This window comes from Stenella coeruleoalba (genome assembly GCF_951394435.1).
Source record: "Stenella coeruleoalba genome assembly, chromosome: 4".
Lineage (NCBI taxonomy): Eukaryota > Metazoa > Chordata > Mammalia > Artiodactyla > Delphinidae > Stenella > Stenella coeruleoalba.
In genome coordinates this window covers 25,463,428-25,486,978 of record NC_137149.1, presented here as the reverse complement: position 1 = coordinate 25,486,978, position 23,551 = coordinate 25,463,428, and the positions used below count along the sequence as shown (strand labels likewise).

General features: G+C 37.0%; 1 protein-coding gene and 1 pseudogene across 5 annotated transcripts in view; both read right to left on the bottom strand.

The window, feature by feature from the left end:
- Positions 1-23,551, bottom strand: part of NDST4 (N-deacetylase and N-sulfotransferase 4) — a 246,565-nt gene that overhangs the window by 112,655 nt on the left and 110,359 nt on the right. For 3 of the 4 annotated variants that reach the window (XM_079919073.1, XM_079919075.1, XM_079919074.1), the window contains one exon: positions 1,660-1,845. In XM_079919073.1, coding sequence (XP_079775199.1) covers positions 1,660-1,845 — 186 coding nt within the window. Of the gene's footprint in view, positions 1-1,659; positions 1,846-9,342; positions 9,451-23,551 lie in introns of those variants that run through there. The other variant, XM_079919076.1, reaches the window with a different exon arrangement.
- On the bottom strand, positions 9,436-10,304 carry LOC307186040 (guanidinoacetate N-methyltransferase-like; annotated as a pseudogene). Its single transcript has one exon. The product of its transcript is annotated as a guanidinoacetate N-methyltransferase-like (transcript).

The window sequence follows — 23,551 nt, the reverse complement described above, 5'->3', positions numbered from 1 at the left end:
GTAGCCGCGGGGTTGGGGACCCCTGCTATAGGACATATAGGTTAAAGCATTTTCATTCATGCCTATAAATCTCACTCACCATCTGAGTTATGTTAAAGAAATGGTAAAAAATAAAAGTCTTCTTAGGGTTGGTTTAATTCAAATATAGAGATTCTCCAGGGTTGCATTTTTCATGGTATTAGACCATTACTCTCCTTGTTTCTGAAATACAGTTTTACATGGTCCTCAGGTTCTGGGATTCAAAACAATGCGTTTTCATCACCCTCGCCACCTTTACTTTGTTTTGTTTTTACTACTCTGAATTGAAATTTTAATCACAGTAGTAGTCAGATAATCTAATGATTGCTTCCTGCATATTCTGTGGTTAATTCTGTTGTACATCTGAATGTTCAGCAGAGAAAGCAAATAAGTAATTTTATTCCAAAACTTATTTTGAATAATAAACTATAATCTAATGGAAAAATGCATCCAATTGCACAGAATAGCTATAATTTTATTTATTCTTTGCTTAATTTCATAACAGTTTGTATTAAATTCAAGGTAAATGAATGTGTGTAGTATTGGTTTAAAGGAATGTTTTTATTTAATAATATAACAAATGGTCATGCTACTCAGTTAAGAAAACTGCTTTCATGTTGCTTTGCAATTATATCAGAGTAATACTTTTTATATCGCCTTGATTTCTATGGACACCATATACTATTATTTGCATTATCAATAGCTCCATTTAAATCCAAGGCTTCTTTACGTCTTCTAGTACCAATTTACAATAAAATATTAAAGTTTTATGATTAAAGAATATTGAGTATTAGCTCTGGTTAACATATGTGCTATTACTTTTTCTTTGGTTTTAGATAATTATTAGATAGACAGACAGACAGGTAGATAATTCTAACAGCAATTTGAACAATGAACTGAAAAGATGTAAATCTTTAAAGGAGGGAGAACAGTTTGTAAACCTTTCCTATGATCTTGGCAACTGATGATGAGAACATGACCTAAGGCACTGGACGTGAGGATGGAAGTTTTAAAATGAACTATTTTATCTCAAAGTAAAAAATAGGATTTTTTTCATTCCAATGAATAATTATAAATTCCCATCTAATATTCACTTGGTTTTATTCTCATTTATAGGAGCATATCATTCTTACATCAGATTATTATTTTTTCAGTTAATTTATCTGAAAAGAAAATATATACCTTTGTTTTCATAGTATGCAAGAAAAAGAACAATGAAAAATGCTATCTTAAGATTCTTGAGTGTCTGAAAGCCAAAATAAACTGAGAAGATAAATTTAGCTTTCAGATGCTATTTGTTGGATTCTGTCTGCTGATGGTGTAGTGACTTGAGAGGTATTTAATAGACATGGAGAAACTCTCCAGAAGTATAAGGTCCCTAGACAAAACTTTAATCCAGAAACTGCAGTGGATGACCTATATGAAGCTTGTTTCCAATATTTTGAGCTTTGCCTTGAATTTGCCAAAACTACCTCACAGCTTAAGAAGCAAGTCTATGGGTAAGCAATGTAATAATGTGTGCCCACCATGGTAGCCAAGGGATTTATGATACTCATGTAAAAGATTTCTGAAGTTAGATTTTGTCTTCATACCACATGTAGATACTAAGAACCTTCAATACACACAGCAGTATATGCTCACCATGATGCTATCGTGAATGAAGCCCTTTCGGTACCGTGCAGGTTTCAAATGTGGATACTCTTCAGTGCTGGTGACCTGAATACCCCAGACCTTCTTCCAAGCTGCATACAGCTGAATATGAACTGGGTAGACCCCTGAGTGATGTGGTGCCACAGCATAGCCCATGTTGACAGGTATTCCATGTTCCTAAAAGAAAGCCAGAACAACATCATATGGAGTGTGGTCAATTGAATTCAACTAAAATTGTTTCCACAAACATCTATGCTAATGATGAGAAATATAAAAACTAATGGGGTAGAGTTTTATAATCCTATGATAGACATAGTAAATACTTTGGGCATGTGGTGTATAGCTAAGATTAACTCTGAATTTTGAAAATAGAAGGTTTGGGGGGAAGACAGGAAGAAGATATGGCCCTTTCTCAGACAGATACAAAAAAAAAAAAAAAAGGTGCCACTTGAGTAAGTACCCAAATATGGAAGACAGAATAGCCCAATGTGGGTGTGTGTGTGTGTGTGTGTGTGTGTGTGTGTGTGTGTGTGTGTGTGTGTGTCTATGATGTTGAAGACAACCAGAAAGGTAGGTATGAACCATAATGTGATAAGCTTTTACTGTTGACCTAAGGGATTGGGATTTATTCTATTTGAATAGTATAGACAGGAAGCTCTGTGAGCATGGAGGGCCATGATCTGCTCTATGTCTTGGGAAGAAGGATATAGTCACAACATGTTAAGATGAACTAGAAGTGGGGAAGAAATGAATCAAGGCTGTGCATTAGGAAGCTATTACAATGGCGCAGATTAGAGGGCACATGAGTACCTAAACTTGATTGTTGGTGGTCGGATTAAAAGCCTGGGGATAAATGCCACACAAGATTCAGTGATGTTTTGGATACTGACGGTAAAGGAAAAGTGAAGATTGGTTTTGGGTCTTAGCAGCTCAATTTATTTTTATAAAGCCTACTGTTTACTATGAGATGCTTGCCTTGGGTAGACAGTCAACTCTAAAGGAAAAGAGGTATAAATTTAAAACAAGAATATGAAAAAAATTGTCGAAGAATGGTATTATATTGTGAAGTACACGATACAGATCTGCAGTCTTCTAATTTCCGCTTCTTTATATTTCTCCCTTTAAATGCTTATCTGCTTTATAAAGATGCCTTATAGGATTGAATCTCATCAACTGAGGTTATAAATGACAATATACAGTAATACATGAAGGCTGATTGAATCAATAAACAGAACACAAAAGTGTTGACTTGACAATTGCCATTTATATTTTCTATTACATGACACAAAGCATAGGAAAAGAATTCAGTTTGGCATAATAAGCAAGTAGTGAATGGGTCATATATCTACAATACCTAAGTCATACGCCACGTTCAGTTCAGAAGATGGGCCCTAAATATTTTGCAAGTTTCCTTCATTCTTCCTTTTATGGAATGACCCTCATTGTATGGCCAAATTCACCTCTCTTTCACTAGGAGTATGTGTTTTCTAACATCTGTTACAATAAGTGACTGTAGAAAGACTGAATTATGAAATCAATGCTGTAAAGTGATCTGGAGTCTTTGGCTAGGTATTGGGGAAAATTCATTTCTTTGTGTGTGCAGAGGAAAAATACTTCTTCCAGGAGCCTGTATTTTCAATATAAAGCAAAGTTGGAAAAGTCCAGTAACAAAACTACTAGGACTACCAGAGGGAGCAGGCAACTACTGTTACCCTGACACTCACTGGGAAGCATGTACTGGAAAAAGCCTTAGATCTCTGGTTAGTTCCATGTTGCCCAGTGAATTGTCACAAAGTGTTCTGAGGATGAGTATCGCAGAGTAGCCAAGATGTGGATGCACTGGGTATGAGATACAGATGAACTTTCTCATGAGAGAAATCTAAGGTCAAGGGTGTTCAAACCTTTCTGTCTGGTAAATAGAATTTGTATGACTGTTGCTTAGAGAAGTAGTTCTAATTTACAAAAAGGGGGAAGACAATCTGTTATACTCTTATTACTCTTTCAAACGATTCATACCGAGGTTTCATAACTGTCTTGTCCCATGACTAGAAGAATAACAAAATCATCGGTGTATGAATCCTAATAGCCTTCACCAATCATTTTGTTAGTGTCCATTTTTTATCACTGTTTAATATTTTATTTCAAATTTTGGGCCCAGAACACTAGATAAGTGTGCGAATCTTCCAGAAGCAAAGAGATAAAAAAAAAAAAAATGAGAGAATTGAAATATTAAACAGCTGTATCTCTTCAGAAAAAAAAGACATTTCACTTTTGACAGGTAGTTAAATGAACTGTAGAACTTTCATGAAGAAACCAGAAGGTAAAAAGCAATTGATTTGGTGAGTAGGAAGGAAGTAAAAGGATTTTATTATATTTATTGATTTCTGGGAGCTTAATGTTCTACTGCTTATAAGGTCATCTTATCACACTGACAACTGGAGCTCAATCAAAATAGTAAATCACACTAGATAATTATGAGTTTATATTTTTTCAATCTAAATGATAACACAAAATGAAAAGTAATTCCCTAGTCAAACTCTTTTTCTGTTATCAAGGGGCTTTCTATAGAAACCTTCATTCTTTACTGTCCAGAGCTTAAAACACCCTTCCCAGTGAGTTGGTAAACTAAAAAGTGAGCTAAACATATATTTACACAAGATCACAAAAATTGCAAAATTTGAAAGACTTTCTAATGTGAATATAGGAAGCATTGGAGACTACAAAATTAGACATGTAAATGACAGAGTAAACTAATTCAAACGTGGCTTTTATTATTTATTAAAACAATGTCTTTGAAAAGATCTAGGAGTTCTATGATATCATAATATGAGATAACACCACAAATGTTTATGGGAAGCTTAACTTGATCATTCCTATTTACATGAAATTCCCAGTTGATTGGAAAATGAGATAATGTGGTAACTTACAGACTATATAAAAACAGGGTCATCATTTTTCCAAAACTAGAAAATATATTTAGCACCAAACATCTAACGTAATGGAAATGATCTCATTTAATTTTTCTTTAATCATTCTTACTGATCCTATCTGCTTGCAATTGCTTAGTACCTGATAGTCATGAAGTGTTTTTACATTCATGTCTAACATTATCCTCATAATTACCCTGTGAGGTGGCCTGGATTATCAAATGTGGAAACTGAGGCTCAGAGAAAGCAAATGACTTACTCATGTTCACAAATGTCAGAGCTAGAATTATACCCAAGTCCTCTAAATTCATTGCTTTTGCCTTTCTACTAGGTTGCTACTACTGTGACCCTCTCTCCCTGCTCCAAGTTAATGACTAGAAGCACTTTACTGACAAAAGGGAATTGATTTTAATATATAGTTCTGAATTGGAACTCCTACCACTCTATTTTTACTTGGGGGGGGGTTATAAAGCAAAATTATACATTTCCCAAACTCTGCCGCTATCATTTTTGATGCAAACAAGTTTCAGCCAATTAGAAGTACTTAGGATAGATGTCAGAAGGAAGCAGGTGGGCAGATGCTAAAGTCTGGCAGCTCCTGGCTCCTGTTGCTGGTACGTAAGATCTTTTCTGAAGCAGTATTTGGTGCCCATTTGCAGGGCAGCGGTGAAAACTTCTTGCTTCTGTCAGAGCTCCAGTGGCAGCTTTAAAAGCAGTGGCCCCACTAGGGAACCAGTTCTGTCTGGCTCTGCAAAGTCCCAGAAGAGTACAGCCTAGAATCTGCTCCATCAGCCCTTCCAAAGTTTTTGGAAGCACTTAGATCGCTGAATAAAAACTCCCTTTCAGAAAGTTCCAAATGGCTTCTGCGTCTATCATGGAAATCTGACTGATACAAGTGGTCTTTCCCCTTTCTAATAAGTATAAAAGGTTTAAGAGGTTCAGGTGAGATGTCAGTGGTTGGAAACTAGGAAAACTAGAAGAAGAGTTTGCTAAAGCACTGCCCAGCATTTCTCCAAGAAAACTCATTGATACATGCGAAACACCTATTTGTTTAGCTAGATACTATCATGTTATATATATGACTGTTAAATCCTATGTTGATCAATGACTAGTGTATAGAGAAAATAACTAGGAGACTAGTCTATTTAAATAATAAAAGTCACAGGTGAACCCCATGGTGAAATCCTGTTATAACAAAAGAAGGGGAATGGATTGCACTGAAAGAACATTGCTCTAATGGATTAATTCTGATGACTTGCAAGCACCTTTGTGCCAGCACGTAAAGCAATACCCCTTCATAGGATAAACACGTCCTAATATACGGGCAAAAAGAACTGCAGGCATCATATGCAGAGGTGGAAAGAACAATCTGTGGTCAGTCATTGGTAGATACTCTTTAGAAGACCTGGCACACCATAGAGAACCAGAGAAGAAAAGGAGAAAACTAGGAGTTGGGAGGATTGGACTCATGGACATATAACAGATATTTCCTACAGCTACCACAAATAGCTGGACAGTAGCCTGAATAATGGTTGGAGGTCCTGATACAGAGAGGAGAAAGAGCCAGACAAATGGCAGTTTTCCCTATTATTATGACCTTCTGTTTACACTCCAGGAGATATGGCTTGTGAAACTAGACCTAATACATTTAGGATGGTTTAATAGTCCCAGTGTTAGCACCATGACTGGCACATTGTTGGTGTTGAATAAATATTTTTTAAAGGAAATAGCAAATAAAATTTTTTATTAAATTCATCATAGAAATTTAATAAATGAATAGAAAAGAAAAATAAATAAAATGATTTTTGCATAAATGAATGTACTTGTGGTAAAGAGATACTTCATTGAACAGTAACTTTTTTTTTTTTTTTTTGCGGTACGCGGGCCTCTCACTGCTGTGGCCTCTCCCGTTGCGGAGCGCAGGCTACGGATGCGCAGGCCCAGCGGCCATGGCTCACGGGCCTAGCCGCTCCGCGGCATGTGGGATCTTCTCGGACCGGGGCACAAACCCGTGTCCCCTGCATCGGCAGGCAGACTCTCAACCACTGTGCCACCAGGGGAGCCTGAACAGTAAGTTTTTGAACTTAAAGTATTGATTTGTCTTCCTAAATATACAATTTCTAGGGAGTGACACTGGTGCTAAAGGAAACAGATCTCATTATCTAATTTTCCTTTTAATAAGGACAATGTGGAATCACTTGTCAACTTTGAGAATGATCCTAGGATCATTGATTTTGCACAGTGTTTGGAACTGAAATTGTCTTCTGTTTTCATAAGTGATAAAAGCAATGACTGTGTGACCCTGGAAATTGGCTGGGTCAGTCCTTACACTTTTTGGACTGAAGCCTAGTAAATGGTGACAAATCTCTGGAGAGCTCTGTGTTACAAATGGATTTTTCTTTTGAAATAGGAATAGCACAGCAATAGTATTTCTTCTATAGTGTGAACTTTCCAATTCTAAGTAGAGCTATTTTGGGCAACTGAGACACATCCCTTTAATATTCTTGACCCTGCTGAAGGTCTTCTTAGCTGCTTGAAAAGAACTAACACAAAGACTAAGCAAGTCTTCATTCACACTGTATAAAATGTGGTTGATTAAGCATTTTCATTGCTAACTTTTGGTACCCAGAAGTCCCACTTCATTGACAATCACTCAATATATATTTATTATGTATAATAACATACTAGGAGCCATTTGTTGCAGAGGATACAGCATTGAACAAACAGACAGAAATTCCTGCCATAGGGAAGCTTATATTTTAGTGGGGTTAGACCAAGATTACACAAAACAAGTAGGTAAATTGTATATTATATTAGAAGGGCTAAGAGCTACTGGGAAAAATAAAGCAGAGAAAAGGAGAGGAATGAAGGGGTATGGGTTGCAATATTAAATAGATTATTCATGGAGAAGGTAATATTTTGAAACAAGGTCTAAAGTTGTAAGAGATTAAGCCATACAGATAACTTGGAGAAGATCATTCCAGGCAGAAGGACAGTACATACATTGTTGTGAGTTGAAAGAACCTCAGGTATTTTTGAGGAAGAATAAGAATTCAGTTGCTTTTGGAGCAGCGTTAGCAAAGGGGGAGAGTAGCAAGAGATAATGTCAAGAGGTGGCACTGCTGCAAGTAGCCTTGTCAGTTATTTACTGAACAACTCCAGGGGGCACCATTCACATCGACTATGCTTTTACAGAGGTTGTATGATGCAGTGTCACTGACAAGAAGGAAGGGGTACAGAGCATTTAAGTCCTTAATGTGCCACAATAAGGATGTTGGTATTTACCTTGAATGAGATGAGAAGCTACTGGAAAGTTCTGAGCAGACAGATGATCTAGACTACAATTTAAAAAAAAAATTCTTCTGGCTTCTATGTTGACAGCTGACTGAAAGGAAGTAAGGAGGAAAGTAGGAGCCGGTTACTAGGTTTTGGTAACAATCTAAGTGAGAGATAATGATAGCTTGGACCAGGGTGGGGACAATGTAACTGGTGAAAAGTGATTTTATTCTGGATATATTGTGAAGGTGGAGCCACAGAATTTGATGATAGATTGAATATGCAAGATGAGACAAGGTGCTCAACTAGAAGGATAGAACTTCCATCAAGTGAGTCTGAAAAGTTTAAAAATTAAACAGGTTGGGCTTCCCTGATGGCGCAGTGGTTGAGAGTCCGCCTGCCGATGCAGCGGACACGGGTTTGTGCCCCGGTCCGGGAAGATCTCACATGCCGCAGAGCGGCTGGGACCATGAGCCATGGCTGCTGAGCCTGCGCGTCTGGAGCCTGTGCTCCACAACGGGAGAAGCCACAACAGTGAGAGGCTTGCGTATCACACACACACAAAAATAAATAAATAAAAAATAATTAAAAAAATTAAACAGGTTTGGGGGAGAAAAGACATATGTTTGAGATTAGGCATTCAATTGGATGTCTAATGTCTTCCCATTCAATTGGGAAGTCAAATAAATAAGTTTAGCATTTAGAGGAGCAAGTTCAGCTGGAGAGCTCAAGATATCAATTTTATTTAAAGTCATAAAACTCATTAAGATCACCAACAGAATGAATGTGTAAACAGAGAGAAGAGGAAGGCTAAGTCTGGGACAGATTAACATCAAGAAGGCAGAGAGGAGAGAAGAAATCCAGAAAATACACTCAGAAAGAGTATTGCAAGTGAGATGGGAGGAATACCAGGAATTTCCAAGGAGAACGAAGAATTGCCCATTGGGTTTAACACTGGATGTCCTTTAATGAACTGGAAAAGAGAAGATCTGGTGGAGTGGTGAAGGGCAAGAAAATCAGAGTGGATTTAAGAGAGTCTAGAGGGAGCTGAAATGGTGAAAGTGAGTATAACAACGATTTTAAGACGTTTTGCTAAAATGAAGAGTCAAGAAATGGTGCTCTAGTTGGAGAAACAACATAAGCGCAGGACTATCTAAAGAGGGGAGAAATAGCTGCATGTTTATAGAAAGGGTAATGATTTAGAAGACAGGGGAGAACTAATGGAATTACAGTTTTTTATATTATATTATATATATATATATGTTTAAAATTTTTTGCTTGGCCAAACCCAGCGTTAGCGTTTATTTCAGCCTCAAGACCCTAGGAGGAAGGTAGTGGTAATCCCGTTGCAGAGGCCAGGGAAGCTTGCTGATGTCACGCAGCTGGCGTGGGTCTGGGCTTGGGCTGAGAGGCCAGAGCCTGCACTCCCGGCCACTAAGGTGCTGAGCAGGGTCGTGGGAGTTGGGAGTACCTGAAGCCTGGAGTCCGCAGGGCTCTGTGGGTGCTGAGCGGGTGGGCCCAGTGGCCTCACTGCTCGGTGACCGGGCGTGATCATCCACCGGAAGGGGTAGTAGCGGTAGTCGGCCGTGACCTGTGTGTGGATGTTCTTCCGCCTGAAGCCCGCCTTCAGCAGGGCGGACACCTGCGTCTCTTGGAACACGGTGGTGATGTCTGAGTAGTACTTGGACTTCATCAGCTCCCCCAGGAGGTGAGGTTGCAGTAGGTGAGGATGCTCCCTGGCTTCAGCAGGCGGAAGGGCATGGTCCCTAATGAGGTTGAACTGGTGTGTGTGCCAGGTCCCCTCACACAGCGGGTACGTGTCGTACAGGATCCCATCAAAGTGACTGTCTGTCAGGGGGGGCGCCACCTTCTCCCACAGGCCTTTCAAGGGAACCACCTTGCGGGGAGGCTGCTGAGCCCAGTTCTGGAGCCGCTGGAAAACTTCGTCTTTGCATTCAATGATCCAGTGCGCGTCGATGTGGGCCTCCTGCACCTTCGTAGCTGTCATGGCCGCACCGAAGCCCACCTCCAGGACCTGGCCCTTTCTGGAGGCGGCGGCGGCCGCCAGCGCTTGCAGGTAGGGGTCTCCCAGCTCTCCATCGCCAGCTCGCCCAGGATCTGCAGGTGCGTATCCCGCCCCGCGCGAAAACGCCGCCCAAGCTCTGGATGCGCAGGGCCAGGTCCCTGCCGGGCCTTCTGGGAGGGGCCCTGGAATGATATTCTCGAACAGTTGGGAAGGGACGTGATTGAGTGCAAAAGGACAGAATTTGGTCTTTGCATTTCTAGCTCTTTTATTCGTTGTTTCAAGACAGGAACCAGGATTGTGTGCTGCCCTCACAGCATGCCAAGCCACGACGAATATTTAGGTCACTGTTAACACAGTTTATGGTAATAAGGGGTACCTACATATTCAAAAAGATTGTACTAAATAATTAGGACCACTTGAGTAACTAGCTCTGAAGATTATTATAATTTTTATGTTTTCTTTTCTGTATAGACATGCTCACGTTTCAAATTAAAATCAAACCTATTATTATATTTACATTTTGTTACCACCACGTTGAAGTAGTAGTTGTAGTAATGGGGCCATGTGGAAGTCCTCTTTCAATTGCTTGACCTTTTTTTTTTTTTTCAGTGAAATAAGAAACTCATCAGTTGAGAATTAAGATGGGGCAAGACGTGTAGTAATTTGCAGAAAGAGAAGGTATGAAACAGTGATTCAGGAGAGTAAGATTGTGAACAAAATAAGGACTTGCTGTGTAACTTTTGGGCAGTATTGAGCTCCACTTGAGGTCTGTGGTCATGGTTTTAAAGTGAGAACAATTAAGTGTTGATCTAGCCACATTAATTTTCGGGGGTACAGGAGTGGACTAGGTAGAGATTTGGATTTAAAAGGAGTTGAGACTTTGCAAGGGAGTTACCTTTACCAAGTTGAGACTTTGCAAGGGAGTTCTCCTTTACCAAGAAATGTAAAGGAGTTCAGGGAGGATTCAAGAGAATGCTTATAATGATGGGTTCTTGAGAAGAGCTTAATAAAGAGGAAAGCAAAGACCTGTGAAGAGTTTGGGGCAGCAAAGATGTGATATCAGGCTATCTCAGGAAATACTATATCTGCATTTTAGTACCTTTCTCTTCATTGTTGCCTCTGCTGCATGGAAAGATCTAGTTCTAGATGTAAGTTAGTGACAAGAGAAATGATACCAGATAGTAAATATTTAGAGCTTCTAACAATGCCTTTAACCTGGAAGGAATAACATTCAAGATTCTTTGTAAATGTGTTAAGAGATGGAAACAAGAATAGTATGATCCATTCCATTATGATATCATTTCTATAGTTACTATAAGCAGAAACGTGCAAAAAGAAGGTACTCAAAATAATTTTGCTTAATACAAATCACAGCATTTTCACAATACGTTCATCTGTAATTTTATCTCAAGTAAATAATGTAACTAACTTACCTTCCCATATATTTCCATTCTTAGTACCTCAAATATCTATACACAGCAAGTATTAAATAATTTTTAAAAATCTTCTACCTGATTGCCTATGTTCATGAAATAAAGCTCTGGTTTAGATGAAATGGCTAGGGGTGTGTGTGTGTGTGTGTGTGTGTGTGTGTGTGTGTGTGTGTGGGGTAGACAAGTAGAGGAGGGCAACTTGTCCTTTTTGAAACTGGCTGGAATGTCCTTCATTTAAAAATTTTGCTCACATTTCCTAACTTTTTGGATGCTTCCACAGTTATATAGCTGATGGTTTAGAATCATTAATTTAAACGCATCACTTTGCAGAAATAGATTTGCATAAACTATTACTTACTCTGAGCAATGGAATATATTTCTAATATTATTTTTGAGTCAAGCTGAGATTTCCCTTAGGAGTCATTTTTCCCCTTAATGCCAGCTTAATGCATTTATGGAAAAATGCTTTAAACATTTGGTGTAGGAATGAGCCATCCCTCTGGTTGTAAATTTTCTCCCCCACCTCCAAAATACAAAGGATTATTACATGTTGTCCTCTGTGACATCCTGTGCCTTCTCTAAGAGTTAAAATAATTCCCATCCGTGATTGTTTCCAATTTTGTGGAAACTTTACTACCATGTGAAATAAATTTCATCAGACAAAAAGCTTATGTTAATAAATGGTACGTATATAATAAAAAAACTTAAATAAATTATGACTTAAGTAACTGCCTATAAAGATGGGTAAATTACTATATGTTTCTGTAGACATGCCATACCAAATATTATACTTCCATTTTGTTATCTTCATGTTAAAGTGGCATGATATTTGGAAATCAAAGTTTCAATACAGTTTTCATCTCAAAGCAACTCCAGTTCAAGCCCTTCAGTTCTCCTATATTATTAACCAGCTTTAACGCTCTCCACTGTCAACATGTTTGAAAACAATTTCTCATATTGCTCTGGTTACTGCAGAAGTGACTGCATGGAACTGAAATGTTGACTCTGAAGAGGTGATTACAGAATGATGAAAATGTTCAGCCCCTACCGATAAAGCATAAAAGAAACTATCTAGATGAACTTTTCAAATTGAAAAACAAAAGAGAATAAAAGAAAAGAAAACGAAAAACATGTGATAACTACTGCTTTTGATGGATTATCCAATTTGAATAGGGTATACTCAGTAGAGCAGGAGTTAAATTTTTAAAAAAATCTTGCAAACCTTGGCTTTTGATTAGCTCACAATCATTTATTAATTAAAAACAAGTTTGGTCATTGAAGCAATAAAATGAAAATCTGTCACTGAAAGTTAATTATGCTATTATTAAGCATTCTAAGAATTCACTCACAAAACTGCTATCTAATAATTGATTGATAATTAGGCGTAAAATTTTCACTATCAACACTTCTTAAAAACTGTTAGGCCATGTTTAGGGTATTCTATATAAATATTCCTTTGAAGGGTCTACAAATTTTAGACAATGGGGCAGTTTCGATGTAGGCAAATCTCAAAACAGCTTAAGAGAAAAAATGCAATGGAAAAGCACTGGATAGGAAATGGTCAAACTTTGCATCAGAAAAGCAAGAAACAGTGGATTGAGAAAAAGAAAAGTGCTTATTTTTCTTGAGTAATTGGAAATCCAGAGATGAGTGGTTGGTTCAGAAGTTCAAGAATACCAGAAGTGAGGTCTCTGATTCTCTTGGCCTTTCCTTCATGTTTTAGATGAATGTCTTTGTTCCAGCCAATAGGACCACATACTAGGCAAGAGAAAGGAACAAAGGCAAAGTGCAGAAGGGCAAACATCAGCCATCTCTAACCTGCTTTCCTGGAAGTTCCATACCGTGACTTACTTTTATATCTAATTGGCCAGAACTATGTTAAATGCTCTCTACCTGAAATAAAAGCTGAAAAATCTGTCCTCTAGCTAGACATTTTGGCTCCACAAGCAAACTTTGGCTTTATTCACTAGGAAGAGTGTGAAAATGGGTACTGAGTATGCATTCAGAAGTGATGACCAAGTATTAATCTGTACCCTACCAGAATGTAGAAATAAGAATTCTCATGCCTTGTTGCTAAGCAGCCCACTTCCTAATCTTATGTATAAAAGGCACATAAGAGTCCTGATCTAGGAGGTAAACAGGAGAGCAGTAGATTAGAATACATTAATTAGGGGAGGTGTTATGAGAATCTGGAGAACTGGAATTTCAGAAGGTAGAGTTCTAAGCAAAAGTGATCAGAACAGTTGGATTTAGGGTCCCTGAGGCCCTGAAACCTAGAGGGAAAAGTTCCTTCATATTCTGGCTCCACATGAACTACACGGGCTCATTTTCTCTTAATTCCCAACTCAAAGCCTCTTCTGACACCAAATCAATTTCTTCTTTTCTTCAATATTTTATGCTCCTTTTGGAGATTCATAAGGGCAAGAATTATCAGAAATGTATTTTATGTTCCACAAATTTCATATTTCTAAGGACACAGCAAGTTACCAATAATCATTATGGCTAGATGTACATTAATTAGGGATTCATGAAATACTGTCCATTATTATGATTCCAATTTGAGATACCTTCCTCTGCATCTTTATAGGTCAAAGTGTGTAGTTCAAAGTTTGGGAGACTTTTTCTCCAAAGGGCTATGTAGGAAATATTTTAGGCTTCGCCAGCAACACAATGTCTCTGTCACATGTTTTTCTTTGTTTACTTGATTTTTACAACCGTTTACAAATGTAAAACCCACTCTTAGCAGACCAGCCATACCAAAACAGGCTGCAGCTAAATCCCACAGGCAATAGTTTCCTGACCCACAGATAGGTTGTTGCTGAAGCAATATATATTGATATATATTTTGTCACAAGAGTGGAACACGTTCTTTTGGGCACTATCTTGTGCCCTTTCTCATACTGCTCCCTCTGCTTGGATGCCCTGTTCCTGCCTTCTGCCTCAAGCACACCTACTCATTTTTCACAAGTGTTGTTATCTCAATTGTCTGTCCTGTTTATGATTTTTCTTCCTCTTATAACTAACCCGTGTCTCCTTTGTGGCTATGCTGGGCTCTGTACCTGTCTCTCAAAAACCCAAAATGCTGTTTTGTTAAACTGAAGTTATATCCCAAGAATAAGCAGCATCTCATTCATTTTTGCATCCTTGGTGTCAAGTAAAGTGCTTAGTAGATAATACACATTCATTAATTATCTGTTGAGGAGAGGAAGGAAGGAAAAGAGGGAGAAAGAAAGGGAAGAAAGAAGAAAGAAATGAACAAACAGCTGAACAAATGAAAGACGGGAGTTACTTTTTCACACTGGAGGAAGTATCTGAAAATTTTTGGACATAATTGGAAAGCAATAATTTCAAAGATTCAAGAGTTCACATAGACATGTATCAACTTTTTTTTTATATTTCGCTTATTTTCTTTAAAAACACAACTTTTATCATGAATGTTCCTTTTTCCTGGAATGTTTGGTAAGATATTGGTCTCTTTGAATCACCAAAAATTAGTGACCACATTCAGTACTGAATGATGGATAGATGGAGGACTGCAAAGCAAATTAGACTATCTTGGATCTGTTCCCAATGTGCATATTACATTACCTTGAAAAAGTCACTTGGTCGTTTTACAATCATCATCAACCTCTTATTTCAAGAGGAATGATCACATGCTTCCTGAAGAAATATGGTAAGAATGATGGTAGCCATGATGATGATGAGGAGGAGGACAAATGCTTTTTGAAAGACTTATGTGCCAAGCACTTAGCTAAGCATTATACACATATGAACATGTACACACATCACCTAAACCTCGTAAAAACCTATGTGGTAGAAACAACTATCATCTCCAGTTTACACATTCATAATTAAAGCACTGGAATTTTAAGTCATTTGCTAAGGGCACCCATCTAGTAATTGGCAAAATTTGAACCAAGATACATCTGAAGCTAAACACATGAACTTGCTACTCAGGGCAATTAGGCTGTGTCACACACAGGGTAAACTCACATCATAAAAGATTTTTATGTATAAAAATAGTTAAGGTTTTGTTTTCTGCAGAGGAACGTGAATTTTTCTTTTATATTTTGTGCACAGTTTATTGCTCTGTATTATATAAATAAAACTTAATATTTAGAGGAAATATTTATTTACCTTAAAGCAAGTAAATTAAATATTAACAACTACTTTACGCAGTTATCAGCTTACCTCCTATAGGGGGAAATCTTTGTTGCAACTGTTATATGTATCAGCACTTGAAAAGAATTGGAGCTCCTCTAGTTAATCTTAAAATATTATTTAAATGCATAAAAACCATAAAGCAGAAAGAATGACTTTCAAGACTTTATACTTACTAAAAATAATGACAACAAGGTATCCAGAACAGACAGGTGCAAACCTTGGTAGATTCATATCAATGCATCTGAGTAACATAAATAGTTCATTTCCTTCAATTATTGCTGCCCAATATTAAAGTGCATTCTGTAGGTGGCATTTATTCCTTTGAGATTAAACATGTTCAGGGAAAAAAAAGCTACTGTACAGAAAAAAGATACTGCAGCTAAAATAGGGATTTGGGGGATGGGGGTGTCTGATGGTGCCCTCTGCTAAAAAAATCAAATAGATAAATATGTATTGTAGAAATTTTCTGTCTAAGGGAAATTCTTTTATCTACCCGTCAATACCAGACTGGCAAGTCAAGGACTGACCATGATACAACACATGACAAGAAAAGCCATTGTTTTCTCTAAATCCATTACAAAGCAGTATGAATATTAATAGCTAGTGAAAAACCAATTCTAATTTCCAGGCAAAAAGTTTATCCTATTCTTCATGGCCTAGGTTTGGTGAAAACAGAAATTGAGAACTTTAGCGACTGCTTGAATAAACTAGCTAAGAATTTTATTAAACAATATCATCCTACTTGTAAAAAGGCCAAAAACCTATACCTATCTGCTGTCAATGGGTAGCTGAAAGCGAAATCAAAATATTTTCGCTTGTTACACAATGCATTGATAATTATGCCATTAATACATGAAATTTTCCATATTAATCTTTGAAATTTTATACAATAACATCTACTTCTCTCAATACAGAAGAAAGGTCTGGGTTCTTCAACTATTATTCAGCTTTGCAGAAGTCACATATATTACCTTAATTAACTGGACTATGGTTAACAAAAGGCCATTAGAATAACAGGGCACACAAGTTGGTTCATTTTACCTTGGGAAGATACTGTCTGGTTTTCCCACAGATCATCAGCTCTTGCTTGGGGTGTTGTATGGTGCAATTGAGAACAATGAATTAGGAACCACAAGGCAGAGTGTGGGTTCCCTGTGTGACCAAGTACAAGTCACTTATGAGCTCAGTTTTTTCATTTGTGGAATTGAGAGCTTTCATTATCACTTTAGAAACAAACCTAGGAAGCCTTCTCTACCTGATTTCCAAGCTCAGGGCAATTCAGATTCATATAATTTTACAGATATCAGGGGCTTCAGTGGTCATCTACTTTGACCACTTCATTTTACTGAAATGGGAATCTGGCTACTAGGCCCAGATAACATGACAATGGCTAGAAAAGAAAGCTACCAACATTACAAACAATAGACTGGAAAACTAGAAAAAGTAGACACAAGAATTCAAAAATTCTGTGAACATAGTTTAGGAGCAAATAATCCATATAATCACAGCTGACTCTGACAGCACAGCAGGAAAAGAGTACAGTAAAATCATTTGTATTAACATGAAAACCTTTAGCTGTTGTGAAAAATGTGTCATGATGCTTAGGACACATTTACCATTTTAAAGTGGTAAGTTATGTATTTTAAAAGGTTACTCTCTGAAATGCTTAAAACAATAAAGCACTCAAATGCTAAAGATTTTCAGTGACAAATGGATAGCTCACTTATTGTAACACAATATTTCATCTTGATATAGCATATATTAAAGGTTGAATCTATAGCTGTGCAATTTTTTCACACTAAGTTTTATTCACTTTTATTGTAAATAAAACACAAGAATATTAACAGGAAGGTACAAAGGATTGTGATATTTCAATATTGTCACAGAAAAGGAATATGGTAATGGATGAATTGTGTCTGTGAACAATAGTTTCGAACAAGAGATGAGAAATATATGCATATATAATATAAAAAGAAAAAATTTACAGACATAATGATGAAGGGATATCTCTACTGACCACATGGATATATGGAAATACTTTTAAACTGTTGGAAAATGCCATCTATAAATAAACATTCTATATTCAGTAACAAAATCATTTAAATGCTCATATCAATGAGCTTCAAGTTTGCTGGCTGGTATCCTATAATCATCCCACTGTGATTTTATTATTTTCTTCTTTCCGAACACCATTTTGCTCATCATAGGTTTCCAATAAGTAGAATTAAATATATTCAAGATCATACAAATATTCCATTTACTGAACATTTAGCAAACTTTCACTGCTCTGTCTTCCAAGGTAATGCCATTAATATTTGATTTCATTATTTAATGCTTTTTCAAGCTTAAAAATATATTTTGCCTGTTTCAGGATTAAAAACTGATACAAAAAATCGTTTCCAAATATATAGTGGGTTTTAATTTGAAAACCCAGTCTAGAAATTCTAGCTTATCAGGGGAAATTACCAGCAATTATAGCTGCATTTCTATCACAGGGCTTAAATCTAAAAGTAGGACGGCAACTTTGGTATGGAGAATTAGGATAGTGGATTACACAGACTGAAGTACATGAAAAACGAAGTAAAATACAAGTGGTCCCATCCTTAAGGAGCAAGGAAAAGGGAAAAGGGAAGATAAGACTAGAACACAGGCAATTAACTTTTAGGGAGAAGAGACAAAGGCAGTACTTTCCTCTCTCTTCAACTTCTTTTCAGTACTGTCAAGGATAACTTTTGAATTAACACAAGATGATGTCACTAAAATATTCTTTAACCCATATCTTTCTGATTTGTTCTTAAGAGTGTGTATATGGTGTAGAGAATGGGAGGTAAGGAAATGCTCCTCCAAATTCAAGAACCCCAGAGCCTGGATGACATTATATTAGCAGTGACTTGTAGGGAGAGTAGGATAAAACTGGGGTCAAAACCAGAGTCACCAAACTGGGAGGAGCAGCACAACACAAGTGTGATAACTGAAAAACAACAGTCATCATCAAGGACTGCATGAAGGGAGGCGCACTGGAGACTTTCAAGTATTATTCATTAAAAAATGAGATGGCAGCATATAGAACACAATATAAGGGGCCAGATGCTAGGGCCTTGTGGGCTCTTTTAAGATAGTTTGAAGGGCTTTCAGACAAAATGTCACAGAATCTGAATTACATGTTAACAAGATCATTGTAGTTACTTTGATAAGAATAGACTCCACAGGCTCAAGAGTGGAACTGGAGACCAGTGAAGAGGCTACTGAAACAAATTAGTCAAGAAATGATGATATTCTTCTTTCTCTAATTGCCTTAGGTGCAAGATTAGGTTGTTTATTTGAGATGTTGCCTGTTTCTTAAGGTAGGATTGTATTGCTATAAACTTCCCTCTTAACTGCTTTTGCTGCATCCCATAGGTTTTGGGTCATTGTGTCTCCATCGTCATTTGTTTCTAGGTATTTTTTGTTTCCCTCTTTGATTTCTTAAGTGCTCTTTTGGTCATTTAGTAGTGTACTGTTTAGCCTCCATGTGCTTGTATTTTTCACAGATGTTTTCCTGTAACTGATAACTAGTCTCATAGCGTTGTGGTCGGAAAACATACTTGATACGATTTCAATTTTCTTAAATTTACCAAGGCTTGATTTGTGATCCAAGATATGATCTATCCTGGAGAATATTCCATGAGCACTTGAGAAAAATGTGTATTCTGTTGTTTTTGGATGGAATGTCCTATAAATATCAATTAAGTCCATCTTGTTTAATGTATCATTTAAAGCTTGTGTTTCCTTATTTATTTTCATTTTGAATGATCTGTCTATTGGTGAAAGTGGGGTGTTAAAGTCCCCTACTATGGTGTGTTACTGTTGATTTCCCCTTTTATGGCTGTTAGCATTTGCCTTATATATTGAGGTGCTCCTATGTTGGGTGCATAAATATTTACAATTGTTATATCTTCTTCTTGGATCGATCCCTTGATCATGATGTAGTGTCCTTCTTTGTCTCTTGTAATAATCTTTGTTTTAAAGTCTATCTTGTCTCATATGAGAATTGCTTCTCCAGCTTTCTTTTGATTTCCATTTGCATGGAATATCTTTTTCCATCCCCTCACTTTCAGTCTGTATGTGTCCCAAGGTCTGAAGTGGTTCTCTTGCAGACAGCAAATATATGGGTCTTGTTTTTGTATCCATTCAGCTAGTCTGTGTCTTTTGGTGGGAGCATTTAATCCATTTACTTTTAAGGTAATTATCAATATGTATGTTCCTATTCCCATTTTCTTAACCCCAAAGTTAGCAGAAGGAAAGAAATCATAAAGATCAGATCAGAAATAAATGAAAAAGAAATGAAGGAAATGATAGCAAAGATCAATAAAACTAAAAGATCGTTCTTTGAAAAGATAAACAAAATTGATAAACCACTAGCCAGGCTCATCAAGAAAAAAAGGAAGACTCAAATCAATAGAATTAGAAATGAAAAAGAAGTAACAACTGACACTGCAGAAATATAAAGGATCGTGAGAGATTACTACAAGCAACTCTATGCCAATAAAATGGACAACCTGGAAGAAATGAACAAATTCTTAGAAATGCACAACCTGCTGAGACTGAACCAGGAAGAAATAGAAAATATGAACAGACCAATCACAAGCACTGAAATTGAAACTGTGATTAAAAATCTTCCAACAAATAAAAGCCCAGGACCAGATGGCTATACAGGTGAATTCTATCAAACATTTAGAGAAGAGCTAACACCTATCCTTCTCAAACTCTTCCAAAATATACCAGAGGGAGAAACACTCCCAAACTCATTCTATGAGGCCACCATCACCCTGATACCAAAATCAGACGAAGATGTCACAAAGAAAGAAAACTAGAGGCCAATATCACTGATGAACATAGATGCAAAAATACTCAACAAAATACTAGGAAACAGAATCCAACAACACATTAAAAGGATCATACACCATCAACAAGTGGGGTTTATTCCAGGAATGCAAGGATTCTTCAATAAACACAAATCAGTCAACGTGATACACCATATTAACAAATTGAAGGAGAAAAACCATATGATCATCTCAATAGATGCAGAGAAAGCTTTCGACAAAATTCAACACCCATTTATGATAAAAACCCTGCAGAAAGTAGGCATAGAGTGAACTTTCCTCAACATAATAAAGGCCATATATGACAAGCCCACAGCCAACATCATCCTCAATGGTGAAAAACTGAAACTGTTTCCACTAAGATCAGGAACAAGACAAGGTTGCCCATTCTCATCACTCTTATTCAACATAGTTTTAGAAGTTTTAGCCACAGCAACCAGAGAAGAAAAAGAAATAAAAGGAATCCAAATCAGAAAAGAAGAAGTAAAGGTGTTACTGTTTGCAGATGACATGATACTCTACATAGAGAATCCTAAAGATGCTACCAGAAAACTACTAGAGCTAAGCAATGAATTTGGTAAAGTAGCAGGATACAAAATTAATGCACAGAAATCTCTGGCATTCTTACACACTAATGATGAAAAATCTGAAAGTGAAATTAAGAAAGCACTCCCATTTACCACTGCAACAAAAACAATAAAATATCTAGGAATAAACCTACCTAAGGAGACAAAAGACCTGTATGCAGAAAATTACAAGACACTGAGGAAAGAAATTAAAGATGATACAAACAGATGGAGAGATGTACCATGTTCTTGGATTGGAAGAATCAACATTCTGAAAATGACTCTACTACCCAAAGCAATCTACAGAGTCAATGCAATCCCTATCAAACTACCACTGGTATTTTTCACAGAACTAGAAAAAAAAATTTCACAATTTGTATGGAAACACAAAAGACCCCGAATACCCAAAGCAATCTCGAGAACGAAAAATGGAGCTGGAGGAATCAGGCTCCCTGACTTCAGACTATACTACAAAGCTACAGTAATCAAGACAGTATGGTACTGGCACAAAAACAGAAACATAGATCAATGGAATAGGATAGAAAGCCCAGAGATAAACCCATGCACATATGGTCACCTTATCTTAGATAAAGGAGGCAGGAATGTACAGTGGAGAAAGGACAGCCTCTTCAATAAGTGGTGCTGGGAAAACTGGACAGCTACATGTAAAAGTATGAGATTAGATCACTCCCTAACACCATACACAAAAATAAGCTCAAAATGGATTAAAGACCTAAATGTAAGGCCAGACACTATCAAACTCTTAGAGGAAAATATAGGCAGAACACTCTATGAGATAAATCACAGCAAGATCCTTTTTGACCCACCTCCTAGAGAAATGGAAATAAAAACAAAAATAAACAAATGGGACCTAATGAAACTTAAAAGCTTCTGCACAGTAAAGGAAACTATAAACAAGGCAATAAGGCAACCCTCAGAATGGGAGAAAATATTTGCAAATGAAGCAACTGACAAAGGATTAATCTCCAAAATTTACAAGCAGCTCATGCAGCTCAATATCAAGAAAACAAACAACCCAATCCAAAAATGGCAGAAGGCCTAAATAGACATTTCTCCAAAGATGATATACAGATTGCCAACAAACACATGAAAGAATGCTCAACATCATTAATCATTAGAGAAATGCAAATCAAAACTACAATGAGATATCATCTCACACCGTTCAGAATGGCCATCATCAAAAAATCTAGAAACAATAAATGCTGTAGAGGGTGTGGAGAAAAGGGAACAGTCTTGCACTGTTGGTGGGAATGTAAATTGATACAGTCACTATGGAGAACAGTATGGAGGTTCCTTAAAATACTACAAGTAGAACTGCCATCCCACTACTGGGCATATACCGTGAGAAAACCATAATTCAAAAAGAGTCATGTACCAAAATGTTCATTGCAGCTCTATTTACAATAGCCAGGACATGGAAGTAACCTAAGTGTCCGTCAACAGATGAATGGATAAAGATGTGGCACATATATACAATGGAATATTACTCAGCCATAAAAAGAAAAGAAATTGAATTTTTTGTCGTGAGGTGGATGGACCTAGAGTCTGTCATACAGAGTGAAGTAAGTCAGAAAGAGGAAAACAAATACTGTATGCTAACACATATATATGGAATATAAGAAAAAAAAACGGTCCTGAAGTACCTAGGGGTAAGACGGGATTAAAGACACAGACCTACTAGAGCATGGACTTGAGGATATGGGGAGGGGGAATGGTAAGCTGTGACAAAGTGAGAGAGTGGCGTGGACATATATACACTACCAAATGTAAAATAGATAGCTAGTGGGAAGCAGCCGCATAGCACAGGGAGATCAGCTCGGTGGTTTGTGACCACCTAGAGGGGTGGGATAGGGAGGGTGGGAAGGAGGGAGTCGCAAGAGGGAAGAGATATGGGAACATATGTATATGTATAACTGATTCACTTTGTTATATAGCAGAAACTAACACACCATTGTAAAGCAATTATACTCCAATAAAGATGTTAAAAAAAAAAGAAATGATAGATATCAGTCCTTTCATTTTTCAAAGCCAAGTGATAAATATATAATAGTAAAGATGTCTTCTGTCTAAACTAATTGTCCATAACTATAGTTAAATCTGAGTAATTTTTTATTAAATCAAAATAGTTGGAAAGTCCTCTTTTATTCTCCAATTCAAAACATGATTCATTTAGAGATATGCAGAGATGGGTAATAGCTCTTCTTGGGTACACATTTTGCAACTACACTTTTAACTTTTATTATATCAATAGGACAGTTATATGAAAATACTTTAATAAGGACATACATTTGAAATATCTATAGTCTTTTAAGAGACTATCAGCAAGACACTGCATGAAAAAATATTCACGAGCTTTCATTTAAAATAGTCTATGTCCAGCTTAAAAAAAAATGATGATAGAGTTCAGACATCTGGAATGGTGCTGTGAGGAGCTCCGTGGTCCCTCTTCCAGCAAAACAACCATACCTGGTAGAAATTATTTTTTTAAAATGCCAAGCATTTTAAATCTCTGGAAAATGAACCAAGAAGATACAGCAAAGAAATATTTATTCAAGAAATCTACTAAGATTGGTAAGAACAGTGAAAGTGTGTAGCATTTGACCATGGC